Source organism: Chelonia mydas, chromosome 11, assembly GCF_015237465.2.
Source record: "Chelonia mydas isolate rCheMyd1 chromosome 11, rCheMyd1.pri.v2, whole genome shotgun sequence".
In the NCBI taxonomy this organism is placed as follows: domain Eukaryota; kingdom Metazoa; phylum Chordata; order Testudines; family Cheloniidae; genus Chelonia; species Chelonia mydas.
Window position 1 is genome coordinate 62,974,749 of NC_051251.2, and position 21,321 is coordinate 62,996,069.

Below are 21,321 nucleotides of genomic sequence, written 5' to 3' on the forward strand. Positions count from 1 at the left end.
TGTGCGGGAAGCTGGGCGGTGATCTCTGGAGTCCGAGTATCGCCCCTGCTTCTCTTCCCTCCCCCCCATAACGATGCACATGAGTATTTTTGGACTTTTTTGTGCCCCTGTATGACGCTTGAGGCTGAAGGGAGCCCCTCTGCTTACAAGAAAACTCGGAGACCAAGAAGAAGGTTTCAGAGGAGCAGCCGTGTTAGTCTGTATCCGCAAAAAGAAAAGGAGGACTTGTGGCACCTTAGAGACTAACCAATTCATTTGAGCATAAGCTTTCCTGAGCTATAGCTCACTTCGTGGGATGCATTTGTAGCTCCTAAGCTTGTCTCTTTCACCAACAGAAGTTAGGCCAGTAAAAGATATTACCTCACTCCCTCCTTGTCTCTCAAAAAACATTACCTTTTATACAAACTGCATCTCACAATGCTCTCTAAAACCAAGTGATACAAAGACAGCAGTGACTGCTGGCAGCAGGAGCTGAATTATGTGCAGTATAAAAGAGGGGAGGGGGAAAATGTTTACCTTCCTGTGACAAGGTTGTGATGGCAACTGATAGGCTTCCAGGATAGTCAAAGGTGATATTCTATAACTAATCTGGAAGTGTTTGATGCAGTTTAAAGACTAGTAAAATTAAGATTAGTTTGCCTTTAAACCTGGAATACACGTAATGGATTACAAGTAATACCAGAATAGCAAGAAAGCAATTGGTTAAGTGCATTTATTGATCTGTTACACCATAATGTCTCTGAGCTGTTATAACCAATAATTTGGTATCCTGTCTGATCTGTATTATAGACAGTCACAATATTTACATATCCATGCATTTTAAAAATGCACAAAGACATAGGTAAGGCAGTGTAGTAGCTGATTTACCTAACGCTGTGTTTGTTATAGATGAGGCATATGGACAAAATTTGACCATAGCTAAAGTCACTTTAGATTATCTTCCTGGCTCTACAGGGAGAGCCATGATCTGTTTTTCTTTCTACTCTGTTGATTGGTATCATGTGCCTCTTGACTGTGTAGTTTCTGAACCAAGTACAAGTGAGCAACTATTTCCATCTGTTTCTTGAGGATGTGGGGGGAGCAGAGAAGAATGTCTGATGGAATCCTTGACCTAGGAGAAGTGGACTATTGTGCAGGAAGGGTGGATATATTTGCTTACCAATTGCTTTTGAAACTAAATAGAAGAGTTTTATTATCATCTAACTTAATGGCAAATATCCTTTTTCTTCCTCCAGCCCTTTTGATTAGGCACAGAATCCAGCCATTGTTCTTATGGAGTAAAATATTTCTCCTGTCAGATTTTGTATTGCTTAGTTCTGAAGATAAATGACTTGGGTCCACTTACCTTGCTTAATTAAAACATTCAGGTGATGAGACAGGGCTCTTCCCCCCCCCCCCCCCCTTTAAGGCCTCTGATCGCCTTGTTCTGATAAAACAAAACTATGTGTTTGTCTTATATTGCAGTATGAAGAAAGGGAGAAAAGTGTGTATGTTTGAGATGAGGGAAGGGTTACTCTGCTATAGAGGTAGCAGTTGTTGAGCTGGCTAACCGTCCAGATACACTTTTGATAGAAACCATCACGTGGAGACCTTAAATAAGTGATGATTTTTGGAGCAATCATTACCTGCCCATTATTTAATTTGCTGTGGCATGCAGTACCAGAGAGAAAAGAGTTGAAATAGCCACTAAAAGTAATCCTCTTGAAAATGCTGTTTAAATTTGACAAGACTGGCCCAGATCCCTCACAGGTGTTTAGGCACCTAACTCCAGTTGACTTTAATGGAAGTCTAAAGGAGCCTAGATACCTTTGAGGACGTGGGCCTCTGTGCCTGTATTGTGGAATCTGTGTGGCAGAGTTTCATGAGGCTTCTGTGATGCAAAGCTACGAGAACAGTAGAGGGGGTGTTACAGTCTAGGATTGAGGTACCTCAGACTTACCTAAGGACATTTGCAGTTTTCTTGTAAAACCTGGAAATGATTACCCTCTCCCTTCAAAAGAGAGGCGAGAAAACAATCCTAGAACAGCAAAAGAAATCGAAGTGTGAAACCAAGCTTGGAGGATCTCCCACACTCCCTGCAATAAGGGCTAATCTTACCACACAAACTAGCAAGAAAAAGCAAACCAAGAACTTGCTTGATTTCCTTGCAAAGATACCTTTGCATATGTATGTTCTTTTTTTATTTGTCAGCTCTGTCTGAAGATAAGGAAGTTCTGAAAGAGTTGCATATGATCTGTGTCTAATCTCATGAACCACAGCTTTGGCCACTGCTAACTAGTTACACTCCACTGAACATCCGTCTTTACACTGACTTTTTCCCTCCACGGGAAGATATCTTACTCATTGAACAGTAACTTGATTTTCCAGTTCTGCTCTTTTTGGCATTAGAAGCTCTATCTCCTTAGAGTTCTAAGCTGCCCATAAAACAATTTGTGATCCTAATTTCTATTTCCTTATTGGTGCCTGACCTGTGTAGTTCTTGAATTCAACTGTTACTTCTAGTTCTTCCTCCTAAGAATATGAAGTCAAAACACAGCCTCTCTGCAAAGATCGTAACTTCCTCTTGACAGGTAAAAGAGCCATTCTCTTTGGACCAACAACCAAGGTGTGTAATCAGAACAGTGCAGAGCCCACTTTTGGTATCCAGTTTCACAGGTCTTCCAGTTGACTGGATGTTGCTTTTGCTTTATCACATTCAGGTTTGTAAAGCGTGTGTATATAATACACTTAAATTCTTTTCCAGGACACATGAGATGGCCACAGATGACAGACAATCTCCAACACTGGACTGTGTCAGTGATCTGCCCCGCTCTCCTAGCAGTCCCTCTCATCTCACTCATTTCAAACCATTGACTCCTGATCAAGATGAGCCTCCTTTTAAATCTGCCTACAGCTCCTTTGTAAATCTCTTTCGTTTTGGCAAAGGTAAACACTCGTTATGAAGCAATAGCTATTAATTGTGCCTAAATGTCCTCCTTCCAAGTTAATGCATAACTAGTATTTCAAACTATGATACTTCATGAGATGAGGGCATGGTTTCAGACTGCCAGCCAGCTAAATGAATGATTAGGAAGGCTCCTATGAGAGTTTTTGTTTTACTTTAGTAGAATATATGAGCCGGATTCACTCTCTGGCAAGGTGGTAGAACCTTGGTCATGGGATTAAGTCTGCCAGGAGTGGAAAATGTAGAAATGTGCGTTTCTTGCAACCTCTGATCTACCCAGGTTGAGAGCTGGCAGCAGCCAGCGATGGGTGGGGACTAGCCAGTGGGGAAATGCATTAATAAGTCTCCTTCAGCAGGGCTCCTATGGAGTCCTAGTAGGAATGTAAAGATCACCTCCCTATAAGAAATTACCAGGGATGGAAGCAGCCTACCACTGCCTGCCCTCATCAGTGAGATGAGCATTTTTGGTTCAAATTCTACCCCTGGCCCTGCCTTTCTCTACTGCCCATCCCCTGTGAATCTGGCACCATGTCTGTGGTCTCCAAATGGTGACGTTTCAATAACGCGCACAGGGGAACTGCTTCTTGAAGTGTATTTTTAAAGGCTAATGCGATCCTCCAATGCATAAACAGGGAATCTCAGGTAGGAGTAGGGAGGTTATTTTACCTCTCTATTTTGCACAGGTGTGGCTGCTGCTGGAATATTGTGTCAAGTTCTGGTATTTGCCGTTCAAGAAGCATGTTGATAAACTGCAGAGTGTTCAGAGGAGAGCCACAAGAATGAGTAAAGGATTAGAAAAAAATGCATTAGAGTGATAGACTCAAGGAGGTCAATCTATTTAGCTTACCAAAGAGAAGAGTAAGGGGTGCCTTGATTACAGTCTATAAATACTTAAGTGGGGAACAAATCTGTAGTAATAGACTCTTCAGTTTAGTAGAGAAAGGTCTAACTTGATCCAGTGGTTGGATGTTGAAGTTACGTGGGGTTTTTTGAGTAAAAACAAGCTTGTGTAAAACTCTGGGCCAAACTTGACATGCCAGTGTGAATTTTAACACTAAAAATTGAGCAGGTTAATTTGAGTTGTATCAGATAAGTATGGCCAGGATCACAAAATGTTTAAAGGGTGGAAATTCTGCTGAAATAAATAAGACACAACATGAGTATGTTACTCAAACCATCAAGATCAGCTTAGCTATATTCAAACTTCTATTTGAAGAAGGTGACTTACTAATAAGAGGCTCTATTCATGTTAAATATGTTGCCATGGTACTCAAAAAAATTGGCTTTCAAATCAATCCAAAAGATCTATCTTCCAAAAGACAGGCTGGTAGCAAGAGCAATTCATACGTGATTATTATGTGGAAGAATTACACTTGTTATAATTTGTCTTTGCAATTCTTTCTTCGTGAAGAGAATACTTGTGAAATGAGAAAGTATAGAACCTGGCTTGGTTCCTGCCCTGAAGAGCCTCCTAATTCTGTGTTTGTACAATGCCTGGCACAATGGGAGCCTTGATCCCTGTTGCATCCCCTAGGCATTGCCATATTACAAATAATAATTCAAATGAACGATCTATAAAGCTTCTTTAGCTTTAAGCTTGCTTGTGGTGCTAGTTTTTTCCTTCACTTTAGAACTGTTGGTTTCTTGCTGTTCTTAAACTTAGATGATGGTAGACTTTCATCTCCTGCAGAGAGTGGCCAGGGCGAGCAGCAGGCACTGAGTGGGACTTGGTCCAGTCCTCAGCATACCTCAAGGGCACAGTCTCTGAGGTCCCCTGTTCCATACAAAAAGCAGCTTACTGGGGAGCTACAACGTAGAGCTTCTACAACCTTAGGTAACGTGTGCCTAATTTTAATATTGTTTGCTGTATTTTACATGGGTGCTGTCTAATCCTGGGAGGAAGGTACTACTCCCACTTTTCAAGTGGGGAAACTAAGGTAAAGAGCATTTCAGTGACTTTCCCAAGGCAAGAACAGGGATTAAAACTTGGGAAATTCCTGGCTCTGCTTGCCAATTAGGCTACATAACCTTCTGTTTAAGGTGCAACTTCTCCTCCTCATGAGCATGTCTGCTTTTCTCTCAAGACACCGTAGTAACTTGACCAGCACAGCTTTTTATTATTATTGTTGACAAAATGTTATCTTGCTCAAGTAAGGCTGGCAGAAACTCCTAGGTCAAAAATGTTGAGTCGTCTCTACTTAGCCTGGGTTGCATTTTTGGATAAAAGTGTAAGTGCCTAATTATTCTGCTGAAATCTAAGAAAACAGAACTGACACCTCAAAATGAATTGTAGGGCTCAGTCCTAACAAGACAAAACATGGTCCTTCTGGTTTCAGACAACCCTTAATATTCACTTGTTGCATCTTTGAGGAGGAGGAGATGCAACGGGCACTTGCAGAAAGTGCTTTAAGTGCCTGATCTAGTGATGCTACTCATACGCCATACTGAAATGCGTTTACCACTGCTGGAATCTGCCATTGTGTAACTGCTGAGCTAGTACCTTGATGGCAGCCCTCCAAAGAACAGAGCTGCTGCAGCAAGTGGTGGTGGTTCATTCATGATGTGGCTTTGACAATCCTTCCGATTCCTACTAAAGGAACGCATCAGCATGGAGCTAGAGTACTGTACTGTCAGGAATGCTCTCTCATGGGACATTGAACCAGGTCTTGACAGCTTGTGGCTATTAAGGTTCCCTGGCACTCTCCAGAAGAGTAGAGGTGTCTAATCCTGGCAAAATTCCAATGTTGGTAGCCACCATTTTATCTACCTTAGTCCCACATGATGTTCCAGCTGGATATATTCATTTTCATTCTCTGTGCTTTGTAGTAGTATTGCTTGTGCTATTTAACTGCTCTTATGTTTTGGGGCAGGTGAAGTAATTGCTGTTTTTGAGACAACTTTAGAAATTCTCAGGCATCCAACCTATCCAATAGGCTGGACGCGTTGTGTGTGAGGCGAGGAGGAGGCGGCCTTGGGTTTTGGCTTCTGCTGGAAGTAAGCTGCCACAAAATAGATTCTTAGTCTCATTGAAGTTGACTTACTACTGCATTACTCCATTGAAATGCACTGAGTTACCTGGAATTAAACTGGGGCAAGACTAGAGTTACAGAGATATAATGGGCCTGATTCACATCTAAGTGCTTAACTGCACAAGCACTTTCCGCGTGGCAAGCAGAGGTGTACATTTGCCTTGCACTAGCCTGCGGCGCACTGGCTGTGTGTGTGTGGACACTGCTGATGTGCCCTAAAAGTTCCTGGATGTGCACTTATGTAGCTCTTATCAGCAGGGTCCACACAGTTAGTGTGTGGCATTGCTGCAGCCTTACACTTACCACATGACAAGCTACTGTGTCTGCATAGACACGCCGAACTTCACACTTCTTCCCGGTGACTTGCGGGTTACCTCTAGAAAGAAGTACATATTCAAATTCTGTTTATAATGCCATCGTGTATGCCAATACATGGCCTGATATCTTGTTGCATATCTCACAAGTCTGGTAAAATGTAACCACAGGGATAAAACACGAACTATGCAATAAGGGTGTAAACGATCAGGATTTTTTCTTTGAAAGGATATTGTGAAGTCTCTCCCGCTTTCCCATATTCTTCTTAAAAAAAAAAAAAAACCACCACCAACAACAACAACAAAAAAAAACCTTCAAGTCTCTTCCCCCTCCTCAGGATCAATTTCCTCCTTTACCATGTGCTCTTTCTGCCTTTTAAGGTGCTGACACTAACATGTTTAAAGGAGTCTTGTGTTCAGGTTTACATCTGTCTCTGGAACTTATGGCAGGTGTTCGAAAACACTGGGTAGACTTCCCCTTCTTTTGCTTACAAATGTAAGTAAAGTACTTGGGCAGATGTACAAAGATATTTAGGGGGATGAAAAATGCTGACAGGTGTCTGGTGGGATTTACAAAATCACGTAAGTTGCCAAATTTCCATTCCCGTCAATGGGAATTAGGTGCATAACTTGCTTATATGCTCTTCAAATCCAACAAGACACCTTTTTGGTATCTTTAGCCCCCTAAATACTTCTGTGAATTTGGCCCCACACCTTTAGGTGTTGTAATGTTATAAAGATAATTATAACAGGTCTTAGTATGAAGTAGACTATTTAATCCTTTCACAGACAATTAAAACCTGACCTAAATAAGCAGGTAAACTGAGGTGCAAAGAGGCTAAATGACTTCCAAAGCCCTTACTGAGCTGATGGTAGAGGTAGAAATAGAACCTGTGAGTCCCCATTTCAACCCCTGTTCTAACTCTCTGTGAAACTGATAGTCATATAAATCTGGGGATAGTATTTGTTAGCTAACTACTGTTGTAATTCCAGAGAAGGAGCAGAAATTACTGTCTTAAAAACATTTTTAGCAACAAAGTGGTAAGCTGAAAGCGAAGCTCACGCTTGAAATCTGGACTGTTTTCTACTTATAGTTGTATAGTAATATTAAAGCTAAATTTGCCCCAAAATATTAATTACCTTTTTACTTAACTGCTATTACATACATGGAATTGAGAAGATACAGTTGGATGCCATGCTTTCTGAAGGTACATTTGTTGAGTGTAGCCAAAATGATCAGCCTTGAGATTTTTAGGCCTGAGTCTGTTGTCCTGCCCTTCATGTAACCATTGCACAAATGTAAATGATTACACAGGGTGTGGGGCGAAGGAGGGCAAGAGGCATTAGTATCTCTCGTATAGAAGCAATGGACTCAAACTGCTTCTGTTGGAGTTAGAATATACATCTGTGTGCCAAGTTCCATGGTCCAAATTGCACCAAGGCAGCATGACCCAGAGCTAATGTCACGAGTCTACTATCCCCTTTGAGTAGATCTTCATAAGCTGTCCAGCTGAAGTATCGGCATTTAATATTAATAGCATTTCTAGCTTGTTACTCAAACATGGTCAGTAACGCTATTTGTGTTAGATTGCTGTAACAGAGAAAGCAGGTAATGGGGTATGGCAAGTGCATGAACTGGGAGTAAAGGAAAGCAGAGATCACCTGGGAGGAACTGACTGAAAACCATAGCAGAGAGACTGCATCCAACTAGATTCTGTTCATGTTGTTCACAATGCACTCAGTTCTGCAAAGCCAGTCGCAGGAGAGGCTCACGCAGGGGAATTGAGACTTGACTGATATTAAAATTGGGTCAATGTCTCTTAAATTACTTAACACTGTTTCCTCTGTTGGTGGTACACACACTTGAATGAGCCCCGTATGTGTCCATTTATCCTTTTGACCTGTTAGTTTTTTAAATCTAACTTTTACTCTAACTAGTATATAGTTAGCTATGTAAATAGAAAGTTTCACGAAGCTTCTTGTCCTGCCTTGCAATACACTTACATAATTTAAACATTCTTATTTCCTGAAACCATTTGTTTAAAAAGAGCTTTGACTGGTACTTGCACACCAAATGGTACGATAGGCTGGTTCATGTGGAAGTTTTGATACCTCTGATAGCAGAGATAATTTAAGTAACACTTATGTCACTAGATCACATGCCCATCTGGAAGTTGAAGCATTTACTTTCCAGGCTGTTCTGCAGAATACTGGGAATACTCTGCTGGAAACAGGGAAGAGATCTTAAGATTTAAAGTAGTAAAGATATTTATGCTCATTTGAAATCCTACATTCACTTAAATCTTGTTAAAATATCAGACTCAAATACTATAGACATACTCCAAAATGACACTCAGTTTGGCCTTTAAATTCCAGGTGGTTAAAGGTATAACAAGATCTAAACACTTGTTGGAATCTTTTTTAAAAAACATTTTGTTCTTGTTGCAGGTCTGTAGTGGCTGTGTGGACAAATCTCTAAATGTTTTCTTGCATCTAGGCTGATTGACAAATTTTCTAGGAATGAGGTCATTCAATAGATTCCTAGTAGATATTTTTAGTTCACTGTGGTGCTTTAAAGACAAGGATTCTTCTATCACCACCCCAAAAGTCAGAACCTAATTTTTACTGCACAGCAACAGTTAACTAATGCGCTCTTGCCAGTGCTGTCAGCGTTCCTGCTGACATCAGTGATATATAAAGCCGTAAACAAAAAGCAGCCATGTCTATTTTCTCTGTACTAGAGGGAGCAAAATAAAATGCTTGTCAGATGGAGAGCGAGGAGGCTGGTAAGAAACTTTAAGCTGTTTTGAAAAGCAAACAATGTAGAGAAGTAGCGCTCTCTTTCAAAACTTTGCTATGGAATATTAGGCCGGAAAAAAATGCATTCCGTAATACCAAGGTGAATCCTGTTGTAAACGTTTTTGAAGAGACTGACCCTTTATTGCATCCTAAATGTCAGTGATTTAATTTCATGTTTGTAACCAAGTAGTAGGTGAAACTAATTGCAACAAACAGAAAAACGATGGAGAAAAGTGGCTTAAGTTTTAACTATAAACATGGCTATTATGATCAAGCTGGTGAAGTGAAACCTGTGGATGCACTTCTTTTTGTTAATGGATCTGGCCGTTTCAATGGAGACTCTCAGCTGTGTCCTGGGATTTGCATGAATAGTTATTGCTGTTTTGAAATAGTCTTGAATTAAGTCTTTATATACAGTACAGGACTGAATTCAAGTTCTCTGCTGCAATCTGGTGATTATTAGTGCTTTAGAAGATATTCTAAAATGAGACTTCCATTGTATAAGAATTTGCATTTCTCTTTTTAGAAAACACTGGATGAAAACTACCACTTGTTTTGAACAGTGATGCCTATTTAAGTTCTTAGATTCTATGGTATTATACTAGAGGGAACAGATACGTGGTTACATAAAAATTCAAGCTACTTTGAATGCTGATTACTACTGACTCTGTATCTGACATAAGGCAGCTCTTTTTTAAAAAAGTAAAGATGCAAATTCTAACTTCCTAAACTACATACCCAGCGAACTCTTCTCTTTCTCCAACGGCATGTTGCGTTATATGACACAAACATTTCTATAGTGCCTTCGATGGTGACGATAAGTTTCTCTCCCCTTCAGACACACGAAGGAAAGTGGAACCTTCTCTCAGTGGCCATGATCCTCGGACAGCTGTTCAGCTTAGAAGTCTCAGCACGGTCTTAAAACGTCTCAAAGAAATAATGGAAGGGAAAAGCCAGGTACTACATCAAGGGTTTTAAGTGAGTTAGGTCAGTCAAAGCATATAGAAATTAAAATGTTAAAGGGTTCTGTGTTGCTGTGTTCCATGTTTTGCCAATGGAAAAGAGCAAAACCATATGAAGTTCTACTGAATGCTAGTAACACCCCCCGCCCCCCCCCCAACCAAGAGAACAGAGTATGAGTAAACTTGCTATATTTGAGTGGGGAACAGGGAGAAATTCAAACTGGTGAAGTCAACTTTTGATATAAATTGCTTGCCGTTGTTTGGTTTTTTTTCCTATTGAATTACTTACTAGATTAGAGTTTCCAGAACTTTCAGAGCAGGATGACCTCATTCCTCCCTTTCTATAATATTTCATGATGTCGCTCCCCAAGATCTAACCATGAGCACATGAAATCTTGTAATTGTAGCAATAGCCGCTAATTCTGAAGTTCTGGAAATCTAACTTTAGTTTCAGATGAAGTAACAGCACTTTAAATACAATCACATCAAACTGAGTGTAACAAGCTGGGAATATTTGCCTGAAACACTCCACCATATTAGCAGGTGTTGATCCTGCTGGGAAAAAGTTAAATGGGTTCTGTTAACTTAGCTCCACCTCCCTTCATATCCCAGTGGGGTTGGCTGTCTGGAGAAGTTCTCTGTTGTGAGCAGAGCAGACCTAACAGGAATAGCCAAGCCTGGGGACAAGGTATGAGCAGGCAGTAGTGTATCTTCATTAACAATAAAACGGGGAAGGGGTGAAACTAGGTGGTTTTTAGCATGTAGGCTGTGTTTGAGCAGGTTGGATGCAACCTTTGTGCTGACAAAAGATGTTCCATGTGATGATTAACTGGGGACGAGCAGGCTGAAGGCTGAAGTCCTTCTCTTCAACAGACAATTGTGATACTTTGTTTTTTTCCTCACCATCATGAAGTAGTTACCTGATTAGCAAAGGTATAGGGATAAAACTGAGAGAGGAATTTTCAAGGTCTTTGCAGAGACAGGAACTCAGCAGATTTTGGCTGGCTAGAGGTTCTGTGGCAGGGTCTTGTCACAGAATTTGCAGTGGCTCTGTCAGCGTCTTGAATGGAGAAGTTGGATCTACATTTTATTCCTCCATTATCAGGAAAGAGGGCCTGCAGCTGTTTCTGAAGTTCCTGGTCAGGACCTCCATTCCTTTGAAGTCTGAAACAAAAATAAAAGGATCAGAGTAATTTCCTCTTGGGTAGACCAATTTTCAAACCTCCTGAGGAATGCTCTTACCCTGTTATGAATGCTCTGGCCAGGGAGGAATGCACATGGCTAGAAAAGTTGAGCTCTCTTTTTAAATTACCCAAATACATCAATTAGGTAGACCTAAGCATGCCACTCAAGATGAATTACTGGAAATGTCAGCAAGGAGAAGTTGATTTATCATTTGGGAAGACCTGTGCTGTTCTTCATCAGAAGAGATGAAATATTGCATTGGCACAAGATTCTCTTTGCTTCAGTGAAGAAAGGGGTTTGGGCTCCCCTTCACTAACATGTTACTACAGGGTACTACATACAGTCAAGAATCCATTGTTGATAACTCTTCAGAGTTCAATGCCAGCAGCTTTAGAAGGACCTGATACAGCTTTTCAGGCATTTCCCAAACTCTTGGAAGATTAGGTCATCACAATCAAGCTCTTGCTGATGTGACCCAATGAAGCCATGAGATATTTTATGTGATCCTTGTAGATCCTTGCTTGCAGGCTGCAATTACATGTAATCACCATGGCAACATCTGAACAAACTGCAATAATAATCTCTCTGAATGTGGAGGTCTTCAGCTGCTGTGTGAAATGGCTCAAACAAGTGTTCTCTTATTGTGGGTCCTGGTACAACTCGACTATAGAGCACATTGTCTTTGTCTGAAACACACATCAGACGCTAAAAGACCTTGCACTAGTGCATGCAGCACCAGAGACACTGACTCAGTCAAAGCTGCTTTTGGGGCACCCTCTGCTGTGTTGCAAATATATTGCAAAGCAGTCTCGTTTGACAAAGACACTTCAGTTTGGTAGCCACTTCAGGTCCTGCACATTCTGAAACAATGTGTCTTCTGTATAGGACATAAGTGTCTTCAGGGGTGTGTGATCAAGATCCTGCAGGCCAAAGGGCATTTGTATCGACATTTCTAGGTTTTTTTTTTTTAAATCGAATCTTGATGTTTAAATCCTTTCGCCCAAGGGTTGTTGGGGTGATATCAGTCACTGATCAGAAATGTTACAATATTTAGTGAACATTGAAGACCTCATGTATTGAGCAGCCACTTCAGAACGTATTTGTTTCAGATGAGTCAGTGACAAAAGCATTCTGTATATTAGATGTCCTATTTCTGTATTAACTCTTCCTGATTTTGTCCTTGGAACAACTTGCCACTGTCACGTCCCAAAAAAATCAGTTATGCCAAATCGCCCTCAGCCAGAACTGAACTCTTGCAATGATCATTATACTCAGTGGGAGTCATGTAATAGACAGACCAAATTATTAGTGTCCCCTTATATATGTGTACACACACATCAGCTTTATTACCTCACGAGCTGAGGGCCTGACATATAGTAGGGATGAGCAGGGGAAGGAAAATAAATCAATATTTCTTGTGCTCATTGAAGTCTTACCTACAGATCGTGAGCTTTTGGTTGTTGAAACATTTTCTTAATGGACCAGCCAAATCAAGAATTTGATCAGGATCATTCAGTTTAGTTCTGTGGCTAAGAACTTGATCAATCATTTTATTTATGACCTTGTGACTCTTTACAGTGCTGCATCAAATCTATGAACTATCCTATTTTTATAAATGTGTCCAGCTTCACTTTTTTTCACTGACTGCTTGTGTAGCAGCAAGGAGCATAGAATACTGTCTCATTTCTCTAATATGACTTCCGTTGTAGGATAGTGATTTAAAGCAGTACTGGATGCCAGACAGCCAGTGTAAAGAATGTTATGACTGTAGCGAGAAATTCACCACCTTCCGACGCAGACACCACTGTCGGCTGTGTGGGCAGATCTTCTGTAGCCGATGCTGCAACCAGGAAATCCCTGGAAAGTTTATGGGTTACACAGGTATGCTCTTTTTATTTGTGCCTGGTGCATCTACGGATTAAGAATTGATGTTTTTCAGGTATCTAATGCACTCAGAATACTGGTCACTAAAGAATTAAGGGGCCCAATTTTTAACAATTCATCTAAAAAGCCACACTAACAAGGTAAAGGCAAACTACAAACCCAGAATGCAATAATACATTTGTGCACACAGCCATGTGTAACAAAATATAAAGCGGCTGTTAAAATTTTCCAAAGTACCTCAGTGACTTGGGAGTGCAAATCATTTTGATTTCTAGTGAGCCTAGGGCTGACAAATCACTGAAGTGCTTTGGAAAACTTCATTAGATAAGAAAAGGGTGAATCATCTGAAAAGGATGAAGAAACAAAGAAAGATGGCCATTGTCTAGCAGACATGTCAACATGACGAAGTATGTTCACAAATAAAACTTGCTTTCTTAAAATGGCTGAATATGCGTTCACTCAATTCCACAAATTCATTTTACTTACAAAATTTTCAATATTAAACTCTGAACTCTGAAGTCTAGAAACAATTGAGAGACAGCTTGTCCCCAATTGGTTTGTAATCCTTCACTTACTACTACCACTCCATAATTTTGGTAGCATGTAAACTTTTTTGGGGTGGTAGCTGGATCTACGTGAAACACATGCTTAACTTTTGAACTTGGAGAATTTCCTTGTGTGGTTAGGATTTTATTTTTTTCTTCAAATGAGCCCCAGAAACTCAAGTTAGTGCACAAGTCCTGAAACAGCGAAGCCCTGCTTTGACAGATTTTATGAGACTCTCCCAAGCATGGCACTTCTCCTGTACACTTTTTGCTCTATCTCACTGGTTTACGCTCCTCTTGCTTCCTTTTGCTACAGGAGATCTCCGAGCTTGCACTTACTGCCGCAAAATAGCTTTAAGCTATGCACACTCCACAGACAGTAACTCCATTGGGGAAGACTTAAATGCTCTGTCTGATTCTACCTGTTGTGTATCTGTACTGGAACCTGGGGAGCCGCGCACACCTGTTGGGAGTAGAAAAGCTAGCCGAAATATCTTTCTGGAGGAGGACCTTACTTGGCAAAGGTATGAAATGGCTTCATATTACTTTGGTTAGGGATCAGAATCTCAGCCACGCTACCAGATTGTCATCTGTTTAGGTGAGGAAGTTGGACCACTACAAGATATTACCTCACCTATGTAGGCTCAGGCTGTTAGTTTGCCTCTGATAATTTAGGCTTATCTTCTATAAAAGACCTGAACCCTGTACTTGGTTCTAACGTTCTCCTTCAGTTGTGAGAAGAGATTAGGCAATTCCCAGAGGAATTACTGGCCCCATCTTAGTGAGGCAGTTGGCATTTGGAATAATAGACCCTTTAAAACTAGACTGGAGCTGGAAGCTGGTAATGTGAATAGGAGCATTCACTGTAACAGTGTAGGCTTGCGGCTTCATAGAGATGGAAGCGATTTCTGTTCTTGTTTCCCCCACTGGTGAGTCAGGCTTCAGTTCAATAAAATGTTGGCTTGCTGACTGTCAGAATTAGGAATGGTAGACTCAAAAAATGCTCTCTGGGCCAATACTGATGAAATTAGCAGACGGTAATTGTCTGCAGAAAGAGTCAAACTCCTGGTATGAGGCTGCAGGGACAACTTGAGGGGCTCTTTTATCTCTGTCAAAAGAGACAAAGCTCTCCCTAGTGGTCTTAGATAAAAGAAAATTACTAAGAGGAAAGGAAAACAGTCTTGTCTTGTACAGCACTTAAGCCACAGCATGATATTGACTCTCACTGATCTTGATTAGTGTGAGAAGAACCCAAATATGTTCCAGGACTGCAAGGTCAAGATAAAACTATATTAAAAGAGGACTCCAATCGTGCTTGCTTTGTAACCAGAAGAGTACTATAAATGGCAATGTGTAACTTCTCTAGGGGCAAGAGTTGGATTTTTTTTCTATGTATGCTAGTGGTTAATGCTCTACTGGCAATAAGAGAGCTCAGAAAACAGCTGTCTTCAGAGAATACTGATTTTCACTTCAACTTTCATTCTAGTTGTTAGCACACGCTGAAGGGAAGTATTCTGTATAAGCTGTCCTTAGGTCTAAAAGATCTAGTGTTTGAAGAGATTCTGTCAAGGTGAAGGATTCTTTGTCTTGGATCACTTCTTAAATGTTAAGAGAGTCTATAAATTAATACTCCATGTAGGCAGTTTGCTAACCATCTCTAACCTTGTATCTGGGGACACTACCTAAATTCCTTTGCTAAGTATTTACAGTGTAGGTCTCAGCTTTTTATTAAAAACAAACTAGTATTTTTAAAGGTTTCAGAGTAACAGCCGTGTTAGTCTGTATTCGCAAAAAGAAAAGGAGTACTTGTGGCACCTTAGAGACTAACCAATTTATTTGAGCAGAAGCTTTTGTGAGCTACAGCTCACTTCGTCGGAGCCGATTATCAGTGTTGTAGGGAAATTGACTAAATGAGCATGGTGTTATGGTTTTTGGAAGAAGCTAGCTTGTTTTTGTTGCTCCCGCCAGATTAGGCTTAAAATTCATTAGTAAGGGAGTACATGCTGAAAGTCTTAATCAAACTTCTTAACAGTACTGCAGTAGAAACTTGGCAAACTAAACTCAGCTTTGCAATTAAAGCAGAACGTAATTAGTGTTTGTAAGCCACGAGATTCTTCATGCTAGGTGTAGGCTGCTTAAAGAGAATATTGAGAAGAAGCTGCAGCTCTGTCTTTTTACAGGGTAACAAGAACTCAAGTCTGCTACTATTCTACTGTATTTGAGGAGAAAAATATCTTCTCTCTAAACTATACAAACTCTTTAGAGCAGCGAGAAAAACCTTTATGGGGCAGAGCTGCTGTATTTATTCAGACCACCCAAAAGCATGCTAAGGTGCTGAATAGAAAGACACTGCCCTTGCGCTGAACAGCTGCTAATTCAAGTGGTAGGGCAAGATGGATAAAGGTGAGTAAAGGAGGACAAAGGTTATATTGATAAGAGAGGGCTACTGAGGCTTGTGCATGTGTTATGGTGATAGCTATGTTCTTTATCAGTAGCTATGTGGATGGGCTCTAGATATTTAAGGTAACGAATTTCTTGGAGTGGGGGAATGTCGTGAAGGAGGAAGGGCAAGGAGTATCAGGTACTAGTGCTACCAAGTGGGTGGGAGGTGAGTTAAGGAGAGGCACAGCAATGCAGGAGGGGATGAGGTTGAAGACTAGGTGAGGAGTTGTGTATTTTGAAAGACGCTGGCGGTGGAGTCCAAAAGGAGAACACCATACCAGTCTTTTGTACAGCAGTCCTTGGGCTGATGTTATAAAGGATGTTTCCCCTGTGCTCTGACTACTTATCAAGTGTGCAAATCATGTTATCCTAAATAGTGTTGGTTTTAACTGGGACTGTTTTTAGTGCTTCTTTGTAATGGTGGTTGTCTTAACAGAGCTCTATTCTTTGCAGTCTGATTCACCCAGACACTTCAACTACCACACTGTCAACACGCCTTGTGTCTGTACAGGAGGATCCAGGGAAGTCTCCTGCTCGAAACAGGTAAATTACCAAATGTGTGTGTATCTGTTGAAGATCTCTCTTCCTGATCACAATACCGTGCATCATGAATATGAAACAAATATGATTTGGTAAAATCTTCTCTTGATCAGTTCTAAACCTGTGTCCTGGTGTAATGAGGGGACCACTGTACTACTCAAGGTGCAATCTGTTGGTTGAGATGTGAGATTACAATCCCATTCATTTGTGGTCATTGAAGAACCCAGATGTCTTTGCTTTCAGTAATTATACAATGCCAAATATATTTAAGTATTCTAATGTACAGCTAAACATACTTCCTGCCCTGAGAAGCTTGCCGTCTACATGTGACTAAACAAGCAAGACTAATAATAGGGTTGGGGAGGAAAAAGGACCAGGAATACAGTAAGACTGTACTGTTACTCTAGTTCGATAGTGTGGCTGTTTTGATGGTACCATGAAAACTGGATTGGGTGTTCCATTGGAACACGATGAAAGGAAAGCATGGAAACAGGTTAGTGAGGGGCTGGGTGAGGAGACTGTGGTTATGTCCTAAAGGCCAAGATTGGGAAGAGGTGAGAGAAAATTGAAAGCTTTTGAGTGCAGGAGAAATGGTGTAAGTAAAAAGGTGGAAAAATGAGCTCTAATGAGGGGAGGTTGAGAGGTAACAGAAGGAAGAATTGTGGTAACAAGGGCAAGAGATGCTGTACTGAATTGATTGGTTCACTTTTAACTTCTCCTGTGTCACTGGGCTGCTAAAACCAAGGCTATCCACTCAGGCTGCTTGGAGTAGCATCTGGGTGCATGCCTCCTTTATTCATTAGCATCTCTTGTAAGAGAAGCCATGTTAGCCCTGTTGTCCTGGCTGAATTCCAATTTGGGTCACTAACTTGTGCATTGAGTTCCCCTGGCAGATTCAATTGGAGAAATCTCTCCTGACCTCAACAGCTGTGTTCATTCTTTGTGTACTTTTGGAACTCTGTAGGCAAATTCTGTTCAGGCTGCTTTTGAGAGAACTGAGCTTAGACTATTCCTTGGATTTCAGTTGTTTACTTGTTTGAAGTGTTGGAGCATGCACCAAATCTGTAGGATTTTTTTTTTCTTACATCTGCTGCTGGCTGAACTGAATAGCCTTGTTCCTTTTCTCACTTCACTGTTCCCACACCTGATCTTGTATAAAAGTAGTTAAACTTCCAGGGGCCAAAGTAGAGTTTATTAAATGTAAAAACTTAATAATCAGCTGCAGTTTTTTTCTGAAGCTTTTGTCTAAATGAGCTTTATGATGGGGAATCCCTTGCCAGAATGTAGTCATTTTTGATACCATACATTTGTTTGGTGGTGCTACATAACTGGTTCCTACCCCAAAGAGCTTCCAGTTGTAACTGCCAAATCTAGGACACAAACACAAGGAGAGAACATGATGGCTAGGACAAAGATAATGAGAGTCTTAATACTGTTAAAGAAGTTTCAGAGAGTTGGTATTGTCCTCTAGAAAGATCACTGGGTGTCACCAATGTACTCCGTATTACACAAATGCGGAGCATGGTCTCTGTTAGCTCTTCAAGACTAAGATAACGGAGGTGGGCAGGGGGAAATGGAGGGCCTGCCTGGTTTACAAGGAGATTATGTGGCTGCTTTAATAGCTCATATCTTGGTAGGTCAGTTCCTCCTCTTTTGCGCTCCACTGAGACTTCAAAACAAAGGAACAGTGGAGGGAAGTGGGGTTGAGGGGCTAGATATAGGTGATAAAGAGGGGAGGAGGGTGACAAGCCTATAAATTAGTACCAACAATCAATGATGGATTGGCAAACAGAGAAGGAAGTCCAGAGTTAAAGCTCAATGCTGAATGACTGTAAAATCATCAAGAAGCTGCTAGGGCCATGAAGCTACTCTCCCTCTACTCCCAGTCCCTGCTGGAGAAGGTGGGGCTTAGAGGGCTGTTCCCAGAAGGCTCAGACTGGCTGGCTCTTTATGTGCAGTAGGAGTGTCCTGAGCAATGCCTGACTGACCCAATTTGCAACTGCAGCAGTTCAGTCTAACAGTTATTAGTAACTTTTTTTGAATGGCTCTCTGACCTTAGTATCTGTCCTTAAATGTTCACTTAGGGAAATGCAGAGTGGTGATGCAAAGCCACCCCTGTCTCTGAATCCTGAGAATTTTGCCAAAGTCAGCATCCCAGCCAATGAGACTCTCTTGGCATCTGTAGCTTTGGGTCATGCAACAGAGACTGTATGCTTTCTTTTGGCAGACTATGAATTCTGATAGTGCTTAGCATTTAATGTGTTAAAAGCACTGTGTGGACATCTCCAGCTAAGCAAACAAACCTCCTCATCCCTTTAAGAAGGCTATTCTTTTACTTCCTGCAGCAGTGACAGGATTAAAAATCCCAGATAAAGTTCAGCAAAACCTGTATTGGGATAGGTATTAGAGGGGACTCTCACTTACTGGATCTCATTAGAACTCCAGCGTATAGCAAACTAAGTGGAATAGTTATGGAATTAACTTTTAAAGTGTTGGGGAGGGCATGATGGGGGAGGCTTTGGGGACTGATCTTGGATGGCTGGTTAACTGCTTTATATGCACTAAAAGCCCTGTGACGTTACAAGTCAGAGATTTTAGGTTCAGTACTGAATAGATTTTACAGGCCGCTTCTTATAATAGACACTTAAATCTTTGAGGACAATGGTTCATTCAGTGGGTTTGATAGCAAAAAGCCACCAACAAACTGCTAGTGTCCCCCCCCCCCCGCCCGAAACACAGTGTAGTTTTTTCTGATTATGCCAACTTGATCTCAGTCTTACACAAAACCTATCCCTTTAATGGGAGGAATCAATGTGTAAGTGAAGAGTAAAATATTTTTAAAGTGACTTAACAAAAAATGGTGTAACTGAGGAATACTGGAGCAAGGGCTATAAAACCACAATCAACTTGTTAGAGTTACGATACAAAGATCTAGAAAAGCCATGTCTACACTCTTACCTTTCCAAAGGTATCCTAGTGTATGAGAGTTGACTGTCATGATATTTTTGAAAGCTTTGGCAAGAGTAACGGCTAAATGTCAGGCACTTAAAGGCCTGATTATTTTTTTATTTCAGCTGTAACTTCCATTGAGTAGGTGTAACTTCAGCAGCTTCCCTTGAGTAGGTGTGCAGCTGTATTCTGCCCAGAGCTAGGAAGGTTTCCTGGGTTGAAGTATCCTAAATGCTTAGTCTTAGTGGAATAGTTACGAAGAGCCAGTGCTCGCTCCCTGTGGCATTTGCTCGCTTATTTGCTTTGTTTAACGTTTTGCTATTTCTCACTCTGTTCTGATGGTAGCCCATTTTGAGGAGGGGTCTGTTCGTTGCCCCTCCCTTTGACAGTTTTTTCTTTAAAGCCACTTCACATCAAAAATACCCATATTCTGCTCTCTCTCTTTCATACCATATCCCAGCCACCTCAGTCAGGGACGAACCCAGACCCAAAAGCAGTGTACAGGCTTTGAGATCTCCTCTGAGGCTCTGAGGAGGCAATCTCACTTTTTTGTGACAGGTTTCAGAGTGGTAGCTGTGTTAGTCTGTATCAGCAAAAAGAACGAGGAGTATTTGTGGCACCTTAGAGACGAACACATTTATTTGGACATAAGCTTTTGTGGGCTAAAACCCACTTCATCGGATGCATGCAGTGGAAAATACAGTAGGAAGATATATATAATATGTACAGAGAACATGAAAAAAGGGTATTGCCTTACCAACTCTTAACGAGACTAATCAATTAAGGTAGGCTTTATCAACAGGAGGAAAAAAAACTTTTGTAGTGATAATCAGGATGGCCCATTTCAAACAGTTGACAAGAAGGTGTGAGTAACAGCAGGGGAAAAATTAGCATGGGGAAATAGTTTTTAGTTTGTGTAATGACTCATCCACTCCCAGTCTTTATTCAAGCCTAATTTAGTGGTGTCCAGTTTGCAAATTAATTCCAGTTCTGCTTTTTCTTGTTGGAGTCTGTTTTTTGAAGGTTTTTTTTCTGTTGAAGAATTGTGACTTTTAGGTCTGTAATTGAGTGTCCAGGGAGGTTGAAGTGTTCTCGGGCTGGTTTTTGAATGTTATAATTTTTGACGTCTGATTTGTGTCCGTTTAGTCTTTTACGTAGAGCCTGTCTGGTTTGGCCAATGTACATGGCAGAGGGGCATTGCTGGCACATGATGGCGTATATCACATTGGTAGATGTGCAGGTGAATGAGCCCTTGATGGTGTGGCTGATGTGATTAGGTCCTACGATGGTGTCCCTTGAATAGATATGTGGACTGAGTTGGCAATGGGCTTTGTTGCAAGGATAGGTTCCTGGGTTAGTGTGTGTTTGTTTCAGGTTGGGGGGCTGTCTGTAAGCAGGGACTGGCCTGTCTCCCAAGATCTGTGAGAGTGAGGGATTGTCCTTCAGGATAGGTTGTAGATCCTTGGTGGTGCGCTGGAGAGGTTTTAGTTGGGGCTGAAGGTGAGGGTTAGTGGCGTTCTGTTATTTTCTTTGTTGGGCCTGTCCTGTAGTAGGTGACTTCTGGGTACTCCGCTGGCTCTGTCAATCTGTTCCTTTGCTTCAGTAGGTGGGTATTGTAGTTGTAAGAATGCTTGATAGAGATCTTGTAGGTGTTTGCCTCTGTCTGAGGGGTTGGAGCAAATGCGGGTGTATCTTAGAGCTTGGCTGTAGACAATGGATCGTGTGATG

General features: G+C 41.2%; 1 protein-coding gene across 6 annotated transcripts in view; it reads left to right on the forward strand.

The window, feature by feature from the left end:
* PIKFYVE (phosphoinositide kinase, FYVE-type zinc finger containing) overlaps positions 1-21,321 on the forward strand; it is a 99,225-nt gene that overhangs the window by 412 nt on the left and 77,492 nt on the right. For 2 of the 6 annotated variants that reach the window (XM_037912177.2, XM_037912180.2), the window contains exons 2-7: positions 2,744-2,925; positions 4,608-4,778; positions 9,925-10,043; positions 12,943-13,114; positions 13,979-14,186; positions 16,558-16,647. In XM_037912177.2, coding sequence (XP_037768105.1) covers positions 2,754-2,925; positions 4,608-4,778; positions 9,925-10,043; positions 12,943-13,114; positions 13,979-14,186; positions 16,558-16,647 — 932 coding nt within the window. In that variant the 5' untranslated portion in view covers positions 2,744-2,753. Of the gene's footprint in view, positions 1-2,743; positions 2,926-4,607; positions 4,779-8,994; positions 9,074-9,924; positions 10,044-12,942; positions 13,115-13,978; positions 14,187-16,557; positions 16,648-21,321 lie in introns of those variants that run through there. The other 4 variants (XM_037912178.2, XM_043525071.1, XM_037912181.2 and 1 more) reach the window with 2 other exon arrangements.